Below are 17007 nucleotides of genomic sequence, written 5' to 3'. Positions count from 1 at the left end.
TCCCGATTATGTGCTTTTATTTGGGGATAAAACCCAAAGGGTTTCTCTTAGTTCTCAGCAGTATTTTCTGTTCCAGCAGAAAGTTGGGAAACATGTTCTCCTGGTCACAGATATCACCATAAAAGGACAGGAAATTGGAGACTTAGTGATACAAATGGATTAATCTGCCTTGTGTATTTTGGGATAAACCCAATGAAATGAACATTTTCTATAAACAAATACAGCAGTTTCTGTTTAAACTCACCGATTCATCTGTTTATTTGTTTTAGGCAGGATTCAAGAAGTTCAGAAAAGGTATTATGATACAGAAACAACAGTAAGAACAGTTACAGTGTGTTCTTATTTCTCTAAAGTTCTTACAAGTTGATTTTCAAGTCTAGCTTGTATTTTTAGTGCTTTTTCAACCAAAACTCTCATCACTCGAGAGAGCCATTAAGCCATCTCTCTTCAACGGCCACTTCATTAGGTACATGTGTTAAGCTTCTTGTTAGTTTTTAATCAGCTCATTATATGACAAAGACTACATTTAGGTATGTAGACATGGTCAGAATTTTCTGCTAACATTTAAACTGAACATCAAAATAACGGAAAGGGGAAAGGCTGGTCTGACTACTTCAGAAAGTTCTGATATGTTGGGAGTTTCCTACACAATCATCTCTAGTGTTTACAGAGAACTGTCTAAAATAGAGAAAATATCCAGTCAGAAACAGTTCTCTTGGTGAACTGCTTCAAGCTGATGGGCAACATTAACTCAAAAACCCACTCATTAGGCTAATGCTTAAGTTCTGCCGAAGAACATCTCTTAATGCATACAAACCTGACTTTGAAGCAGATGAGCTACAGCAGTTGCTCCTGTCTGCAAAGAACAGGAAAATGAGCATCTATGTTGCATCAAAGTTGGACAATAAAAGACTGTAAAAATATTTATTGGTTTGATGAGATGACAGGGTCACAATTTTGCAAAAACAGCATGAAAGCATGGATCCATCCTGCCTTCTAGCAGCAGGTCAGGCAGTGAAGTAATAGCATGGGGGCTTATCACAGTGGAGCATAATTTAAACACCACAGCCTACCTGAATACTGAATAGGAGTACTGTTGCTGACCAGCTCTTTATGACCACATTGTGTTGGCTGTAGCTCAGGTGGTAGACCAGGCTGTAGGTTGGTAGTTCAATGGTGGAGTAGAAATGTGCTACATAAGAACCAGCCCTTTACCATTACATTGGACATCTTCTGATGGCTACTTCCAGCAGGATAACAGACCATATCTCAAAGCTCAAATCACTTCAAACTGGTTTCTTGAACATGATAATGAGTTCACTGTACTCCACAATCACCAGATTTCAATCCAAGCGAGCACCTTTGGGATTGCTGTGCTGATTCACATAATGCATGTGCAGCTGACAAATCTGCAGAAACGTTCTGATACTCACACAACATGACATGCAAATGTTATGAGAAATAAAAATGGACCAAATTCTTTGAGGAATGTTTCAGGCACCATGTTGAATATGTGACATGAAGAATTAAGACAGCTCTGAAGGCAAAATCTTGAAAATTAAGTCACTTTGCATGGGAGGAATAGTACAAGGTGGACACCAGAGTTCTCAAAAACGATGAGCTCTTGTCTGAGATACTGAAACGGATCTGCACATATATGGATATGATCCAGTCTTTTCTGAGTGCATGAGTCTTTGTCCTCTGTCTCGTCATTTTGGGTGCATGAGTATTTCCATTCAAAAAATGTTGCGTGACATATATAGTTCCCATATTGTTCCTCTTTTTGTGTGCAGCTACAGTATAAAAGATCACCTTCCTCTGGCTCATTTATCCTCAGACTTTTGCAAATCCTGCACAAAGTAACAGAAAGAACAGGAAGCAGTTTACAGCTGGGACTCTGTCAGCATGAAGATGTGGACGGCCCTCTCTGTCAGCCGCTGGATTTTTCTCCTCGGCCTGTCTGTTGTGATGTTCTTCTCAGCATCTCAAGGTAAGCCTGAACTCATGATTGAATGCAGTCTTATGTGCCATGTTAAACCTCTGCAGGTCTCACTGTGCAATGCAAAACAAAAAAAGGAAATATGCAGAGAAACAGTCAAAAGTTGTGCTTGTGATCAAAAGCGAGAAGGGTTAAATCTCCTACATTTGAGGTTATTAACAGGAGATCAGTAAATAGTCAGTAAACTGGACGTAAATAAATACTGAGAGTAGGAATGAAACCAAAGTAAAAATCCCCAAACAGGTAAAATCAAACGGAGAACATTAGTGGTTTTAAAAATAAGAAAACGGTTGTAAAACCGAGCAGGCTCTGACTGAAATCCCTCATGACTCACTCGAAAGTAAGTTCGGCATTTTGTAGTGCTTTTTAAATTCATACTGAAATCAATGTATCACACAACACCTCTTAAAAAAGCAGTGTACAATCAATGGTAAGTACCCAAGCACTCCAAACCAACATGCAATGCGCTGAAAAAACACAGCTGCATGAGAGGAATGAAAACAGAGCATCACAACATAAACCACCACAAAGCCTTTTTATGTGATTTGAAAAACACACTCAGCTGGTTTGTTTAACACAAAAAAGCATCTCACAGCTTTTTTATTTCAGCAAAAATATTTGTCAGTATGTAACTGTGGGATAAAATAATGAGAGTAAAGACTTCCCTCTACAGCAACAAGTAAGTAGTGAATGAATGCTTAAATTTGGATGTAATAATCTGTGGGTAGGATGACAAATCTGGCAGGGAACAAAGAGCAGTGTGGATAATAGGAAACACGTGCTACTGCTCAGGGTGGGGTAGGCAATAACAGAAGGCTGGAAATCAAACAAAGACTGAAAGCAGAACAAACAGGGATAACAGTATGGCGCAATGTAGATACTTGTGTTGCCACATTTATATGTAGTCTTCTTCAGTATTCGACGTATTTACTTGTATGGCACAGTCATTTTTCTCGAATCAAACACAGTTAACTGTAATTATTTTGCTAGTTGCTCTATTTTGTGAGCATTTGTTACCTGTTGCGCCTCTAACTATCCACAACATTAAACCTTGAAGATTTAACATGCGCAGACATCAAACAATACAACAAAACATGTTATGTGCAGCTTTGCCAAGCAGCTGCGTCTAGGCCTAAAAATAAGGCCAATTTAGAAGTGCCTAAGTGACTCGAAGACAGTCAGAATTCTGCATGAGCGCTATTAAAAAGAGTTAGAAATTTGAGACACAGCAATGGTGACTGATTTTAAAGTAAAACTAGTGACCCAAACTGAAACAATATCTCATGATTTTAGGAAAATTAACTACTGAATGAGTGTCAAATGAAAGTGTTCGTAGATTAGCCGTCATTTCATGCATTTCTTGTCTAGCTGGTTCGATCAGTACAACAGGAAGCCATCTAACCATCAACCACAGTGAAATGGCTTTACATAAGTGCTTCTACTTTTTAGCGCCTCATTCTGGCCACAGCTGACCAAAGAAGAATTCTTGTAATATTGACTAATCTCCTTATTTTTCTCTTTTTCTCTCTTTTTTCGTCTGTGCAGCGGATTCGGTTGTAGGTCTGTCCTGCTGCCGTAACGTCAGCACCAGGAAGATAGCACGGATCAAATGGTGCTATGAGCAGAAACCACGCGAGGGCTGCAACCACCATGCTTTCTTGTAAGATCATCATAATTTAAACACGCTCACGCCACTCACAATGTTTCCATACATGTAAATATTAAATAGCTGTCTCTGGACTTTTTCTCGCCCAACATTTGCCACCGTGGGCTTCACCGTAAATATAAATAATGTATGAACTTCTTTTCTAAAGTTTAATGTGGTGGGAAGAACTGTTAGTGTGATTCTCACTGTTGATCTTAAATCTAGATAAGAACAGGGGGAAATAAAGATACAATATTGCTGGGGCAGAGGTGTTACATTCAGTTTCACTGATGGCTACACTGAGAAATGACAATGACATCAAGGTCTACCATAGTTTTCTAGTGTATTTTCATGTAATTGAAAATAAATGCTCATTATAGCCTTCTTCTGTGCAATTTGGTTCACATATTCGCCCTCAGCAACTCCACAAAACTTTTATAACATCCACCAAGGCAGTTTACCTGTACAGCTTAGCAATGTGAGGAAATTAGATTAGATTAGATTAGATAGAACTTTATTAATCCCTCGGGTGGGTTCCTCTGGGAAATTCGATTTCCAAAAAAGCACAGCACCGACAGAAGTTACAGAGTTACAGAATATTATATATATATATATATATAATACACACACACACACACACACACACACACACACACACACACACACACACACACACACACACACACACACACATATATATATAAATACAGAGACAAATATAAATAAATTATACGAAGGGGATAAATAGAATAAATAGGAATAAAAATAAAAATACAAGTGAATTGCACATTTCAAGTATTGAGTCTATTGCAAATTAAAGCAGCCTAAAGTTTTAAAACTTCGGTTGAACAAACATGCTCTTTCCAGTTCTGTAACTTTCTGAAGCTTCTGATTCACATGTATGACTGTGTCTTTGCTGGTAAGTGGAATTAAACCTCAAAAGAAGAAAACAGTAAAAATGAAACTGTTGCGGGCAAGGTAGACATGCAAGCCGCTCTTCACATTCAGTAAAGATGAAGGCTGCACAGTCTGTCACCTCACCTGAAGCTGTCTGTTAGCTAGATTGTTAGCTGCCTTTCCTGCCTACAGCTAAGCAGGCCAAAATTGTAAAGAGGTAATATAGCTATTACCTGGAGGACCAGATTTGACATTAATATCATAAAGTTTGTAACTGACTTTAACTGATGTTTCTGCTCCTAGGATTGCAAACCAGCGCCATAAAGATAAACCGTGGTGTGTCAACCCAAATTCTAAGTGGCTCAAGGACAAAATACAGAAGGTAACATGAAGCCAGACTGTAGATCTGTGTCTGAACTACCAAAAAAGTGTAAATTAGTGGTTCACCTTGTCATACCACATTAAATGGCTTGTGATTTTATTTAATTTCAGATAATTATTTGCGTTGAAATCTGAACCAAAGAAAGTCAATTCAGACCAAGGATAGAGGATTAAGGAAAAATGGAACTTTGTCTTAATCTACTCATCTACACATGTAATTTATGTACATTATTTATTAGCTCTATTAGTAATGTAAATTAGTACAGCCCTGAAATAGCTGAATATTTCTTTTTTTCTGCCACATTTGCACATGTTATCTAGTTATCGCATAGTTTCAGATGCTAGTCACACTGCAGATTTACATTTTACCACTATACGGTTTGTGGTTTGCCTTTTTATCTGAGATAGTGTCATCAGTGTACTGCTGGAGAGTGGGCACTCATCAGTTCTTTCACCAAAGTTCAGCTGCTTGTAACAAGCTCGTGTCCTTTCAATCTAGAGTTCCCATTTAGCTCATCGACTGTTTTTATGATGTCCTTTAGCCACAATCACCATCGTAGCGATGAATCTAAAACCAATGGGAGACATCACTGTCACAGCTACCATTTAATAATTTAATTCTCCTGTATTTAAACAATATATCAATAAAATTTGGAAGTAGATCATCTCCTTTTTACATGATCAGTGCGATGTGAAAGATTACTAAATGTAATCTTTAACCTCTAGTCTACATCTGTTGTCAACCACTCAGGTTAAAGGTGTAGAGGAGGTGTTTGTGAAGACCTCTCATTAAAAGTTGTCAAAGATGAAAATCACAGGGGAAAGTACTTTTAGGAAAGTACTTTCAGATTTGGCCACAAAAGCTGGTCAACCAATAATGTCATCACTTTAATTAGAGATGCCTGTTGAAAGGAAAGCCCCATAAAGTGAAATGTAGGAGGTTCAAACCACTTGTTAATAAGCGCAGCACCCACATGTTATCAGGTATGAAGCTGGTGGAAGGTGGTGAGGTGGTGAGTCCCCCCTGCTTGATCCGTGGAAAGCTGGTTTCATGGACCGAGGGAACATTTATTAATAAAACGTATTAAAATACTTCTCTGTATGTAATAAACTCGTCTAACTGCATCTTTGCTTTTCCTACATTTGCAGGGAGAATTAAACTGCCCTCAAGATCTGTCATTATTAAATGAAGTTCCCAACAAGCCAACAACAGCATGAAGTAAAACAGCAACGTTTTATCCTGAAATACTATTTATTTCTTTTACATACATATCTATTTAAAATACAAGATATTTTTTTTAAGTAACTGGAAAAATGATCATTGTGGTGGCATTATTTTATTAAGTTGTTGTACATTTCAACAATAAAAGTGTCTTTTTGCATGTTAAAAGGAAAATGTGTCTGTTTGGCATCTCTCTTGTTTGTGTGTGATGGCTGTGCTGACAGAACTTCTGGGTTGATTCAGTTTGATGTGTAAAACAGCAGCATTTAGAACAAATATATGACAAGCAGACGCATTAATTTAAACAGGTGCAAATTTATTGTCCATGTATCTAACTGGGATGTGCATGACTCGTCGATTATACATAAACATGTTGTTACTAGTCGAGATTCATCAACCCAGGCAATGTTATTGCCATCTCCAGTTATACAGTTTTGGAGCCTGTGAGTGTTTATACACATGTGTGGAGTAAACTCCTAACAGGATAATTTGCTTGATGATGAATGATGCCCTGTACTCTTTAGTGAGCTCTCATTTCATCCAGATGCCGAAGTTCATTGAAGGTAGCATGTTTTTGACCTTACAGCACACCCTGACAACTTTTGTTTTATTAAGATTAATACTACCAAACAAGCAAATCATAGAGAGCAAAAGTCAATGAAAGAAGAAAAAACATCTGACTTGGCTCATCAGTGTCAGTTACATTGTTTCCTCTGTTTTAGTCTTGTATATGAAGTAGGCCATTTTCTTCTCAGAAGGGAAGTTTGATTTCCCAGCATCTGTGCAGCTTTCTTGGTATATTAGCAGCAGCCAGCGTCTCCTCACAGATGGTACCGATATTGCAATTATAAATATGTTATTAAACAACACATATGCAATTGCTTCACAGCAGCTTACTTAGGAACTACTACTCTAAAATGCCCCTTTTGTGTGATGACATATAGTCCATAAATGGACGACATATAGTCCATTTATGATAGATATTATCAGGTATAAAATCATAACAGAAACTTATTAACCTGGAATAAACTATATGACAAACCTCAACACAGTAGGAAGGAAGCTACCCACCACACAACTCTGTGGGAGTTTATTTTTGTGTAAATACATCACCAAACAGCCCCTAATTCAGTGACAAGCTACAGTATATAAGATGAGCCGCTGTCACACTTTGACAAGTTCATCAGCTGGTAACAAACCTGTTCACAGCTCAGATCCAGACTCAGATTTGGTGCCTTTCAGCGTCTCAACATGTGTTCGAGTCTCTCCACCAGCCGCCTGATTCTTCTGATCTCCCTGAGTGTGGTGATGCTCATCTCTGTATCAGGTAGTTTTTATTTCTGGAGTTTGCTCTGTTGTGAAAGTTCAGTAACACCAGCTAAAAGTCTGTTTCTCAACATGGTTATAAATCTATCTGGTCTTAATGCAACTTACTACCTGATAACTAATAGTGTCTAAAGAGACTAAAGCTAGCACAGACTGTAGCAGAGCAGGTATTTCTGGACAAAATATAACTGACCAAAAAAGGGTTTGGGGTTTTTTTTGGCTACAGGGAGCCACTCTGGACCAATTTAAAACACGACTTCTAGATATGTACCACTGATAAAAGACAGGTGTATTTTTTTCAGTAATGTGATTTTTCATATTACACATAATAACTGGATCAGTAAATTATTTATACAACATCTGAAAGCTCAGTTTATTTCATTCTCCATGATATCTGAAAGGCCCTGAAGAATAATGACAATGTGTGTGATGATGTGCTGCAGGGGCTGACCACGTGGAAAATGACTGCTATAAAGATCATTCTAACCAAAATGCAAGAACCACAACGTTTACACCTAAATGGGCCAAAAACATCAACAGCTGCGTTGAAGACAACAGACCAGGCTGCCTTCATGGCTATGAGTAAGTAGAACTTCTTCTAAATTCACTTAAACCAAATAAAATGTAGAAATTAATTCTTGATTAATTCTTGATGTTCAGTTAACAATAAAGTGAAAATGTCCAATCCTTTGATTCGTCTTCCTGTCTCCAAACTTCTTTCTTTATTCTTTTATTTTTTCTTCCAGAGTCAAAACAAGTGGAAATAGAACATTGTTCCTCAGACCAAACACCGAGTGGCTTAAAAGGAAAATAAATGAGGTGAGAAACAAATTATTTATAAAAATGAGGACACAAAGTTTAGAAAAACCAGCAGTGACTTTCTATCAAAAGTGTAATATAGGTTATAAAAAGACACTGTGTATATCTGTCTAATGGTGCTTCTTGTTTTTCTTTTCATGTCACCTTCTCTCTTTCACCACCACAGGGAACTCTGCTGTGTCCTCCAGCGATTTCTAAATGAAGATGATGAAAACGATGAAGCAAAGTAAAGCAGCAAATGGAAACAGTTCTGCAGATTTATGAGTTCACACTTTTACAGAAATATTTGTTAAGAAATGTTGATTATTGTTTGTAAATTATAGATAGAAATTAAAAACCACTTTTGTTTTCATATTTAGTAAAAATGTCATTAAATATGAATGTTCGATTTTTTCTTATTCTATCTTCAAGCTGTGAACAAAGACAAAATCAATAAAAGCCTTTGAAACTGCATTCTTTAATGGTCTGTGTGATCATTTACTAATTACTGTAAAAAAAAAAGTAACTAATGAGATATCACAGCTGTGAGGTGCTGCATGTGAGATGCGAATAAAATGTAGATGTATATAAAATTAAAATGAACACATCAGATACCCCCATGACTCTAGTGGAGGAGAATGCACATTTCCCGTTTATGTTAAATTTCATTAGTTTTATTTCATTAATGTTGGGTTGCAGAAGCAGCAGACTGAGCACAGACACGCATGCCTCCCTCTCCTCAAGAAACACGCACCGTTATCATTCCTTACGCTGCACATGATATTCCCACTCCTCACGCTTTAGCACCTCTCACTACAGATGCCAGTGGAAAAGGTGAGAAAGAGATATAAGAGCAGATGAAACAGGAAGTCAACACACTCAGACATCCTCGCCTTGTTTTAAAACATAAAAACACATTAGGAAAAGACACACCAGTACCTTCTTGATTACAGCTCCTCCTGCAGCCTCCTCACTCTAAATACATATTAGAGGTTGCGACATCTTTCAACTTGGAGTGGGAACAGGCACGAATCAGAGAAAGGAGAACGGTGACTTGTCTTTTATTGCTATAGTGATTGTGGATTCTTGTAGTTACACTTCCTTTGTTCATCTTTAATTCCATATTACTGTTGTGTTGTGTAGGGTTCTATCTTTATGTCTTGTCTTTGTTTTCTCCTATTTTTACAAATAAATCTGGGAAATAAAATTCTCAATCTCTTCAAAGTGGTAGAGCAGCTCACTCAGAGGGTGTACTCGTTAGAAGCCCAAAATACTGGAGCTCTACTCTGAGCACCTTCTGAGGCTGAGCCCAGAAACCCTTTAGAGAAAGTTTATTTCCACTGCTTCATTAATTGATATTTTTGTCTGTATCCAACAACATGTGGCCATTTGTGAAGGTGGTGACTACAATCACCGACCCTGTGTTGGATACATAAACCCACCGTTTATCTATCCAGCTATGAATGCAAGAGGTAAGAGGTCATGTTGATGTTGGCAGCACATGACCAATCAGAGACAGGGATACGTAGATAACCTGGACAAGAAAACTAAACATATTTTGCTGAAAATACTTTAGGACCCAGGGGATTAAAGGGAGAGAGTGTAAAGCAGTGGGTGCTCACTGAAAACAGTAACATTTTAGCTAAAGTGTGAAGATTATAAATGAAATTAAAGGTTATAAAAAGACACTTTGTATATCTGTCCAATGGTGCTTCTTATTTTTCTTTTCATGTCATCTTCTCTCTAAGCAACACAGCTACTGGAAACAGTTCTGCTTATTTATTAGTTCAAATATTTTACAGAAATATTTGTTATGAACTGTAGATAGTTTTCATGCAAATTATTGATAGAGCTTTAAAAACAGTTTTGTAGTCATATTTATCTTTTAGTTGTTTTCTAAATGATATTTCTCATGTTTGATAAGATTCATTACAAAACTTGAAACATTCCAGTGCTTTCCACTGTTTGCTCTGATGTAGCTGAGGTGTTAACATAGTTTAACAAACACAATGAAGTTAATGAGTAAATAACGATCATACTTTCAACACACAATGACTTCAGGGTGGCTGTAGCTCAGGCAATAATGTGGGTCACCTACTAAACAGAAGGTTGGTGGTTCAATCCCAGTCTGTACACCAACCCAATGTTGCTCTTGGATGAATCCATCAGAGTATGAATGTGTGTGTAAAGGTAGGAATGGAAGCATTTAACAACATCTTAGAAAAAGCGATTAGGTGAATGAAAAAGTTGTGTAAAGGTCTACAAAAGAGTAGAAAAGTGCAACATAAGAACAAGTCCATATACTCAAAATTACTTTTACATTAAATAATTTTCTTTAAAATATAATAAAAATATATAAAAACTATGAATAAAACTGAATTCAATTGAACTGAATTGAAGATGTATTCTATTCTATTCTATTCTAAGATGTGATGAATCCAGGGAACCTCCAGGGGGAGCAATATTTACAGAATTAATTTACAGGACACTGAATAACTGGTTTTGGTTTAGAATTAATTCACATATCCACATAACACTGCATTCTAAAATGCGTGTGCACGTTTAGTTTACACTGTTATGTATGATTAATCTTTGTTTTCTGAGTTACTTTCGTTGCAGCTGCTTCAGTCCCTTGATTAAGGAGCCAATAGGTGGGAAAGGGGCAGAGCGAGTTTCAGTTAGGTCAGTTTTTAGTTATCAGTATGTTTTGTTTTTTCTTTTAACTTTGAGCAGAGTTCTGTTATTTTGACCTCTTTTATGGGCCCAAGATTTTGATTCTTTTTGCCTGATTTGACCAATTATGTTTTGGGGTCACATAAAAATTCCATTTTATCCTTTTTTTGGACTTTAACCTGTGTCTAAGTTTCCTTCGCTGCTCGGTACATCACACAGCCAAACAACTATAAGTGAAATGAACACGGTCCACAGGTGCCAGGCAGAAAAGGAATCATCAAATGTGACGCAACAGCTACATGAACTCTACATGTCTGTGACCAAGATGAACTTAACATGCCAGCTGACCCTGAACAGTTGGTGGCACACACAAGTGTAATATTTTCCACAAAGAAGTCCCTAATACAGCAACATAAAAGGAGTTTGTTTGACAGTCTTTGTTGGATTGACTTTTGAACGACAGGAACTCACTGTATATTTATACTAGTCTAGAATGACTTGTGGAGCCATCTAACCAAGTGTGGGGTCAAAGGTTCAAACAATTGTATATAAACACAAATTCTTTGAGTGTGTAATCAATTTGCTATAAGATGAAATTAACTAGGAAAATAAGGAACAACCCAGAAGGAAACCAGTAGATGACATCACTGTCATGGCTACCTCTGTCTTACTGTCTATGGCAGGCCACTTCTAGCACCCTCATCTCATTGGAGGGCCACTTTAGTGTTCAAGTAGTACAAAAAAAACAAAAAAAGAAAAGAAAACACCCACTAATATTTCCAAAAATGTAATGTTTTGCTTGTTTTAACACGAACATGGTGTAGAGTCGAGTCTTAACAGCTTACTTAGAACTGGGCTCATCAGGCACTCTTTTTGGCTGCAGTGGCCATTATCATAATATATACATGCTTCCAGCTCCCGTTTGTGGTCGCTAGCACCTCGTACTTTTCGACTTTGCTTTTTCTCCCACCATCGCGCTCGCACACGAACAGCGGGAGGGGCGGTCCCACACGTTCTCCCTGCAGCACGGACTACACCGCCCATGCGGCTACAGTCGTAAAGGGCCATGCCTGTAACACTCTGCTCCTATTGCCTTCATATGAAATCATTTTTCAAATAATATTTTTAAAAAACATTTCTTCACATCAATATGCGGGTCACAAGTAGAGGTGATGTGGGCCGCAAATGGCCCGCGGGCCGTGGTCTGTGCTCTTCCACCTGCTTTTTTAAACATATTTTTTCCCCTGAGCTCAAACACTTTATTAATAAAGTTTGGAAATAGATCATCACGTACCTTGTGTTAAAGATCACTAAATGGTAATCTTAAGCCTCTAATTTAAGGTCTGTACCTGTTGACAATTACTAAGTGTAGAAACAGTTTCTGTGAAGCCCACTCATTAAACGCTATTAAAGACAAAGTCACAGGGAAAGTCCTCTTAAATGTGGCCACAGAAGCTGATCACCCAGTAATGTCACTGTTTTATTCTGAGATGTCTTTGAAAGGAAACCACCATGAATTCAGATGTGGGAGGTACAAACCACTAATAAAATCAACACCCACAGATTAACAGGAACGAAACTGGTGGAAGATCACGTCACAGAGAGTCCCCGTGCTCAGCCAATGGAAAGCCTTTCCACACACCGAGGGAACATTTGTAATAAAACATGTTAAAATACTTCTCTGTATGTAATAAAATAACTAACTTTACCTTTCCTGCTCTCTCTTTTCTTTTCTCTACATTTCAGAGAGGATTAAACTAAAGATTTGTCATTAATAAACTAAGTTGTGTGCAAGTTTCCAACAAGTCAACAAAAGAGTGAAACAAAAACATTCATTCCCCATCTGTTTATTAGAGATGCGACGGACTACTCAACAATCCATTTAAACCAGAGCTTCCCAAAGTGTGGGGCCTGCCCCCTGTGGGGGAGGGGGGGGGCGCAGAGCCATTGCAGGGGGGGCACGGTATGAAAAGGAAAAAAAAATGAAACGCTTGGACACTGCTAGTGATCGATGTAGCGATTCTGTGCTGTTGAGGGGAGCACGGCATGGCACGGGGGAGATGACAATGATCTACAGCCGATCGGGACACAGAACACAATGCGCTTTAAAAAAAAAAAAAATCATGCAAGGCGAGGCTTCAAACGGTGAACCGCGTTATAGCGAGGGACCACTGTAATTGTGAAGATAAGTTCCAACATACCCTTCGTAAATACTAACATATAGAGACCCTTGCCCACAATCATTCATGTATTTTTTTATGTCCTGTGGCTTTTTTTCACGGTTTGTTGACATGCTGTGTAGGTGTGTACTTATATAGACATAATGGGGAAACATCTGGCTTTGACTATTGTTCACCTGTAGTTTGAATGCTGGACATTGGCCTGTTAAATCATAAGAACAGTCACTATACAGAGATGTGCTTCTGAATGTGGACGATGTGTCTTCTGCATGCAGTAATGCAGTTCTGCTTATGTTGAGTGATGTAAACAAACAATCGATCTACACACTTCGAACATCAAAATTGATCATTTGATTTTTTATGACACAGCAGTGGTGAGTGTTCCCACCCTCTGCTCTTTGTAACCTAAAGTAATCTTTCCGTTTTCGAGTTTTGGTCATTATTTTTGAGTCCACCTTCGCAGTAGCAGTTGACTGCAAAATAAAGCAACCAGAACCGTACAACCTTACATCTGGTCTTAAAACAGGAAGTTAGCATTTTCTCGTGCACAGGGTCTATAACATGGCGCACAGCGTGACGTGAAAAAAGGCACATATCTTTGACATTGCGTGACGAACTCTGTATGAGGTGTGAAATAAACCCCAATGGAGTTTGAAAACAAAATATGTGTGTGCGTGTTTGAAGGATGAATAATATTATTCATGAATTGGATAAATAATATATGTTGTCTGACAGCAGAACAACACTTGTTTCACAGCAGCGTACTGCTGCTCCTACTGCTACTGCTGTTAGTAATGTTAATATTACTACTATAAAATGTCAATACTTGTGGGATGACTGTTCATATATTTCCAGTTTATAGTACACATTATCAGGTTTAAACCCATTACAGACACATTGAGCTGTACAACAAACCTCAACACGAGAAAGGAAGCTGCACGCCACAGCAGTCTGTGGTTGTCGTGTTTCCATCAGTGTTTATTTTTGTGTAAATACATCACCAAACAGCCCCTAATTCAGTGACAAGCTACAGTATATAAGATGAGCCGCTGTCACACTTTGACAAGTTCATCAGCTGGTAACAAACCTGTTCACCGCTCAGATCCAGACTCAGATTTGGTGCCTTTCAGCGTCTCAACATGTGTTCGAGTCTCTCCACCAGCCGCCTGATTCTTCTGATCTCCCTGAGTGTGGTGATGCTCATCTCTGTATCAGGTACACTTTTTATTTCTGGAGTTTGCTCTGTTGTGAAAGTTCAGTAACAACAGCTAAAAGTCTGTTTTTCAACATGGCTATGAATCTATCTGACCTTAATGTAACTTTCTAACTGACAACTAACTGTGCGAAAAGAGACTAAAGCTAGCACAGACTGTAACAGAGCAGCTGTTTCTGGACAAATTACTGTCAACTGCATTTAATAAAATCTATATGGTTGATTAAATCCAGTTGTATTGTTGTCAGCTATGTAATTTTTTGAAATTAACATAATAACTGCATCAGTAAATTATTTATACAACATCTGAGAGTTGAGATTGTTTCAGTCTCCATGATATCTTAAAGGGTTTGAAAAATAATGACAATGTGTGTGATGATGTGCTGCAGGGGCTGACCACGTGGGGAAAACCAGCTATAAAACATATTCTAACAGTGGTGTAATAAACATGTCTGCACCTAAATGGGCAAAAAACATCATCAGCTGCTTTGAACAAAACAGACCAGACGGCTATGTGTAAGTAGAACTTCTTCTAAATACAATTTAACCAAATAAAATGTAGAAATTAATTCTTGATTAAAAATCCACAAACACAACAATGAAAATGAGATTTGCACTGAAACCTTGATGTAGCAGATAAATGTTCCCCTCTCTAACATACAGCACTACTGTTTGCTCTGTGATTGTTTCTAATGTGGTGACGTTGGGGAATCTGTGAGTTTGTGCTTATGAGCTTGGAGGAAACCTGAGCTGTTCTCTCACAGCATAATGCAAAATGGACCCTGCACATGTTCAGTTAACAATAAAGTGAAAATGTCTAATCCTTTAATTTGTCTTCTTCGCTCTAAACTTCTTTCTTTATCCTTCTGTTTTTTCTTCCAGGGTCAAAACACGTGCAGGAAGAACATTTTTCCTCAGACCAAACACCGAGTGGCTTAAAAGGAAAATAAATGAGGTGAGAAACAAATTATTTATAAAAAAAAATGTCAACACAAAGTTTAGAAAAACCAGCAGTGACTTTCTATCAAAAGTGTGAAGATTATAATATAGGTAATAAAACGACACTGTGTGTATCTGTCTAATGGTGCTTCTTCTTTTCATGTCACCTTCTCTCTTTCACCACCACAGGGAGCTCTGCTGTGTCCTCCAGTGATTTCTAAATGATGATGATGGAAACGATGAAACAGAAATATTTGTTAAGAAATTTTGATTATTTTTGTAAATTGTTTCTGGAGCTTAAAAATAGTCCTGTAGTAATATTTATTAAAATGTCATGAAATATGAATGTTTGAAGTTTACTTATTCTGTCTTCAATCTGAGAAGAAAGATAAATCAATAAAAGCCTTTAAGTTCAGATTTATAATGGTGTGTGTGATTATTTAGTATTTGCTGTAACAACATATTCTCATGATGATGTCATGATCTCAGGACACCAGGAAGCACAGACGGCAGAAATCACTTGGAAAAGTTATTCACGAATACATAAACTATCAACACAAGGACACATAAATGGATGCTCTACAAACTAGAAACACAAAGATGTTCAACTAGAGGAAAAAACACAAAGATGATGAACTGAGCTGGATGAAAAGACTGTGAGGTGCTGTGTGTGAGATGTGTATAAAATGTATCTGTATACGATATAAAATAACTAATATGAAATGAACACATCAAATACCCCCATGACTCTAACATAGGAGACACATTAGAGACTACAGGTTGCCTGTTTATGTAATTAGACTTAGACATTAGACTTGGACTGCAAATGACTGGCTCCACTCCTCACACCTTGGAGCCTCCCACTACAGGAGAAAAAGAGGAGATAGCAGGATGTTAACACACATCTTTGAAACATTAGTTTTAATGTTTTGTCAGTTAAATGTAAAAAAGAATAATGTGATGTCAGACCTTTTTTAGTCACAGGCACAGAAATAGTGAACTGTAGAAAGTCTGATCAGCTTAAATAACTGAAGCTGTTGATCTTTAGTCCTCCCACTATAGTTTGTGTATTCCAGCTGTGCCACAGTGTTTAGAAGATGTGACTCTCTGTCCTCTTACATGCCTCGTAGATTTCTTAATTCACACGATTTCATAGAGGCAGCTGCTTTTGAAGAATCATCAGTCCTGCGACTGTGTGTGGCTCAGTGTTGTCCAACAAACTGAAGTTGAAGGCCTGATTTTCTCTTTAAAATCCTTTTAAATCATCTGTAGAGAAAATTTGTGAAAGCAGTGGGTGTTCACTGAAAACCAGCATTAACATTTTAGCTAAAGTGTAGATTATTAATGAATTAAAAGGTTATAAAAAGACACTGTGTATATCTGTCCAGTGGTGTTTCTTATATATCTTTTCATGTCACCTTCTCTCTAAGCAACACAATTACTGGAAACAGTTCTGTTTATTTATTAATTCACACTTTTACAGAAATATTTGTCAGGAAATTTTGATTTTTATGTAAATAGAGCTTTATAAATAGTTTTGTGGTCATATTTTATAAAAAGCTATTGAATATAAATGTTTGAAGTTTTCTTATTCTGCCTTCAAGCTGAGAGCAAAGAGAAATCAATTAAAGCCTTAAAAATCTGATTTTTGCTAATGCATTGTGTGTGATTATTTAATATTTACTCTAAGTATTATAACGGACAACAAAATTCTCATTGTCATGACAACATCAT

General features: G+C 37.5%; 3 protein-coding genes across 3 annotated transcripts; all 3 read left to right on the top strand.

The window, feature by feature from the left end:
- The first annotated feature begins 1872 nt into the window (after positions 1-1872).
- Positions 1873-6243, top strand: LOC146701620 (uncharacterized). The gene is made up of 4 exons (XM_085469192.1): positions 1873-1990; positions 3545-3659; positions 4845-4923; positions 6072-6243. Exons 1-4 carry the CDS (start codon positions 1906-1908, stop codon positions 6138-6140), a joined length of 348 nt encoding a protein of 115 aa, XP_085325318.1. The 5' UTR covers positions 1873-1905; the 3' UTR covers positions 6141-6243.
- A 1055-nt stretch (positions 6244-7298) lies between these two features.
- On the top strand, positions 7299-8742 carry LOC146701619 (uncharacterized). Its single transcript, XM_085469190.1, has 4 exons — positions 7299-7471; positions 7914-8052; positions 8217-8289; positions 8456-8742. Exons 1-4 carry the CDS (start codon positions 7396-7398, stop codon positions 8489-8491), a joined length of 324 nt encoding a protein of 107 aa, XP_085325316.1. The 5' UTR covers positions 7299-7395; the 3' UTR covers positions 8492-8742.
- A 5439-nt stretch (positions 8743-14181) lies between these two features.
- Positions 14182-15600, top strand: LOC146701618 (uncharacterized). The gene is made up of 4 exons (XM_085469191.1): positions 14182-14336; positions 14724-14850; positions 15217-15289; positions 15463-15600. The coding sequence occupies exons 1-4, from the start codon at positions 14261-14263 to the stop codon at positions 15496-15498; spliced, it is 312 nt and encodes a 103-aa protein (XP_085325317.1). The 5' UTR covers positions 14182-14260; the 3' UTR covers positions 15499-15600.
- The last annotated feature ends 1407 nt before the right edge of the window (positions 15601-17007 follow it).

Source organism: Copadichromis virginalis, linkage group LG9 (genome assembly GCF_057382275.1).
Source record: "Copadichromis virginalis isolate Kocher_CV1m ecotype Utaka linkage group LG9, C_Virginalis_male_GT1.1, whole genome shotgun sequence".
NCBI lineage: Eukaryota > Metazoa > Chordata > Actinopteri > Cichliformes > Cichlidae > Copadichromis > Copadichromis virginalis.
Note: the sequence above shows the minus strand (reverse complement) of the source record. Positions and strands in the feature narration are given on the sequence as shown.

Excerpts from the sequence above, each read along its gene's own strand:
- LOC146701618 (XM_085469191.1), top strand. The coding sequence starts at position 14,261 with ATGTGTTCGAGTCTCTCCACCAGCCGCCTGATTCTTCTGATCTCCCTG. Across the intron at positions 14,337-14,723 it reads GATGCTCATCTCTGTATCAG|GGGCTGACCACGTGGGGAAA; the intron begins GTACACTTTTTA and ends GATGTGCTGCAG. Across the intron at positions 14,851-15,216 it reads AACAGACCAGACGGCTATGT|GGTCAAAACACGTGCAGGAA; the intron begins GTAAGTAGAACT and ends TTTTTCTTCCAG.
- LOC146701620 (XM_085469192.1), top strand. The coding sequence starts at position 1,906 with ATGAAGATGTGGACGGCCCTCTCTGTCAGCCGCTGGATTTTTCTCCTC. Across the intron at positions 1,991-3,544 it reads GTTCTTCTCAGCATCTCAAG|CGGATTCGGTTGTAGGTCTG; the intron begins GTAAGCCTGAAC and ends TCGTCTGTGCAG. Across the intron at positions 4,924-6,071 it reads TCAAGGACAAAATACAGAAG|GGAGAATTAAACTGCCCTCA; the intron begins GTAACATGAAGC and ends CTACATTTGCAG.
- LOC146701619 (XM_085469190.1), top strand. The coding sequence starts at position 7,396 with ATGTGTTCGAGTCTCTCCACCAGCCGCCTGATTCTTCTGATCTCCCTG. Across the intron at positions 8,053-8,216 it reads GGCTGCCTTCATGGCTATGA|AGTCAAAACAAGTGGAAATA; the intron begins GTAAGTAGAACT and ends TTTTTCTTCCAG. Across the intron at positions 8,290-8,455 it reads TTAAAAGGAAAATAAATGAG|GGAACTCTGCTGTGTCCTCC; the intron begins GTGAGAAACAAA and ends TCACCACCACAG.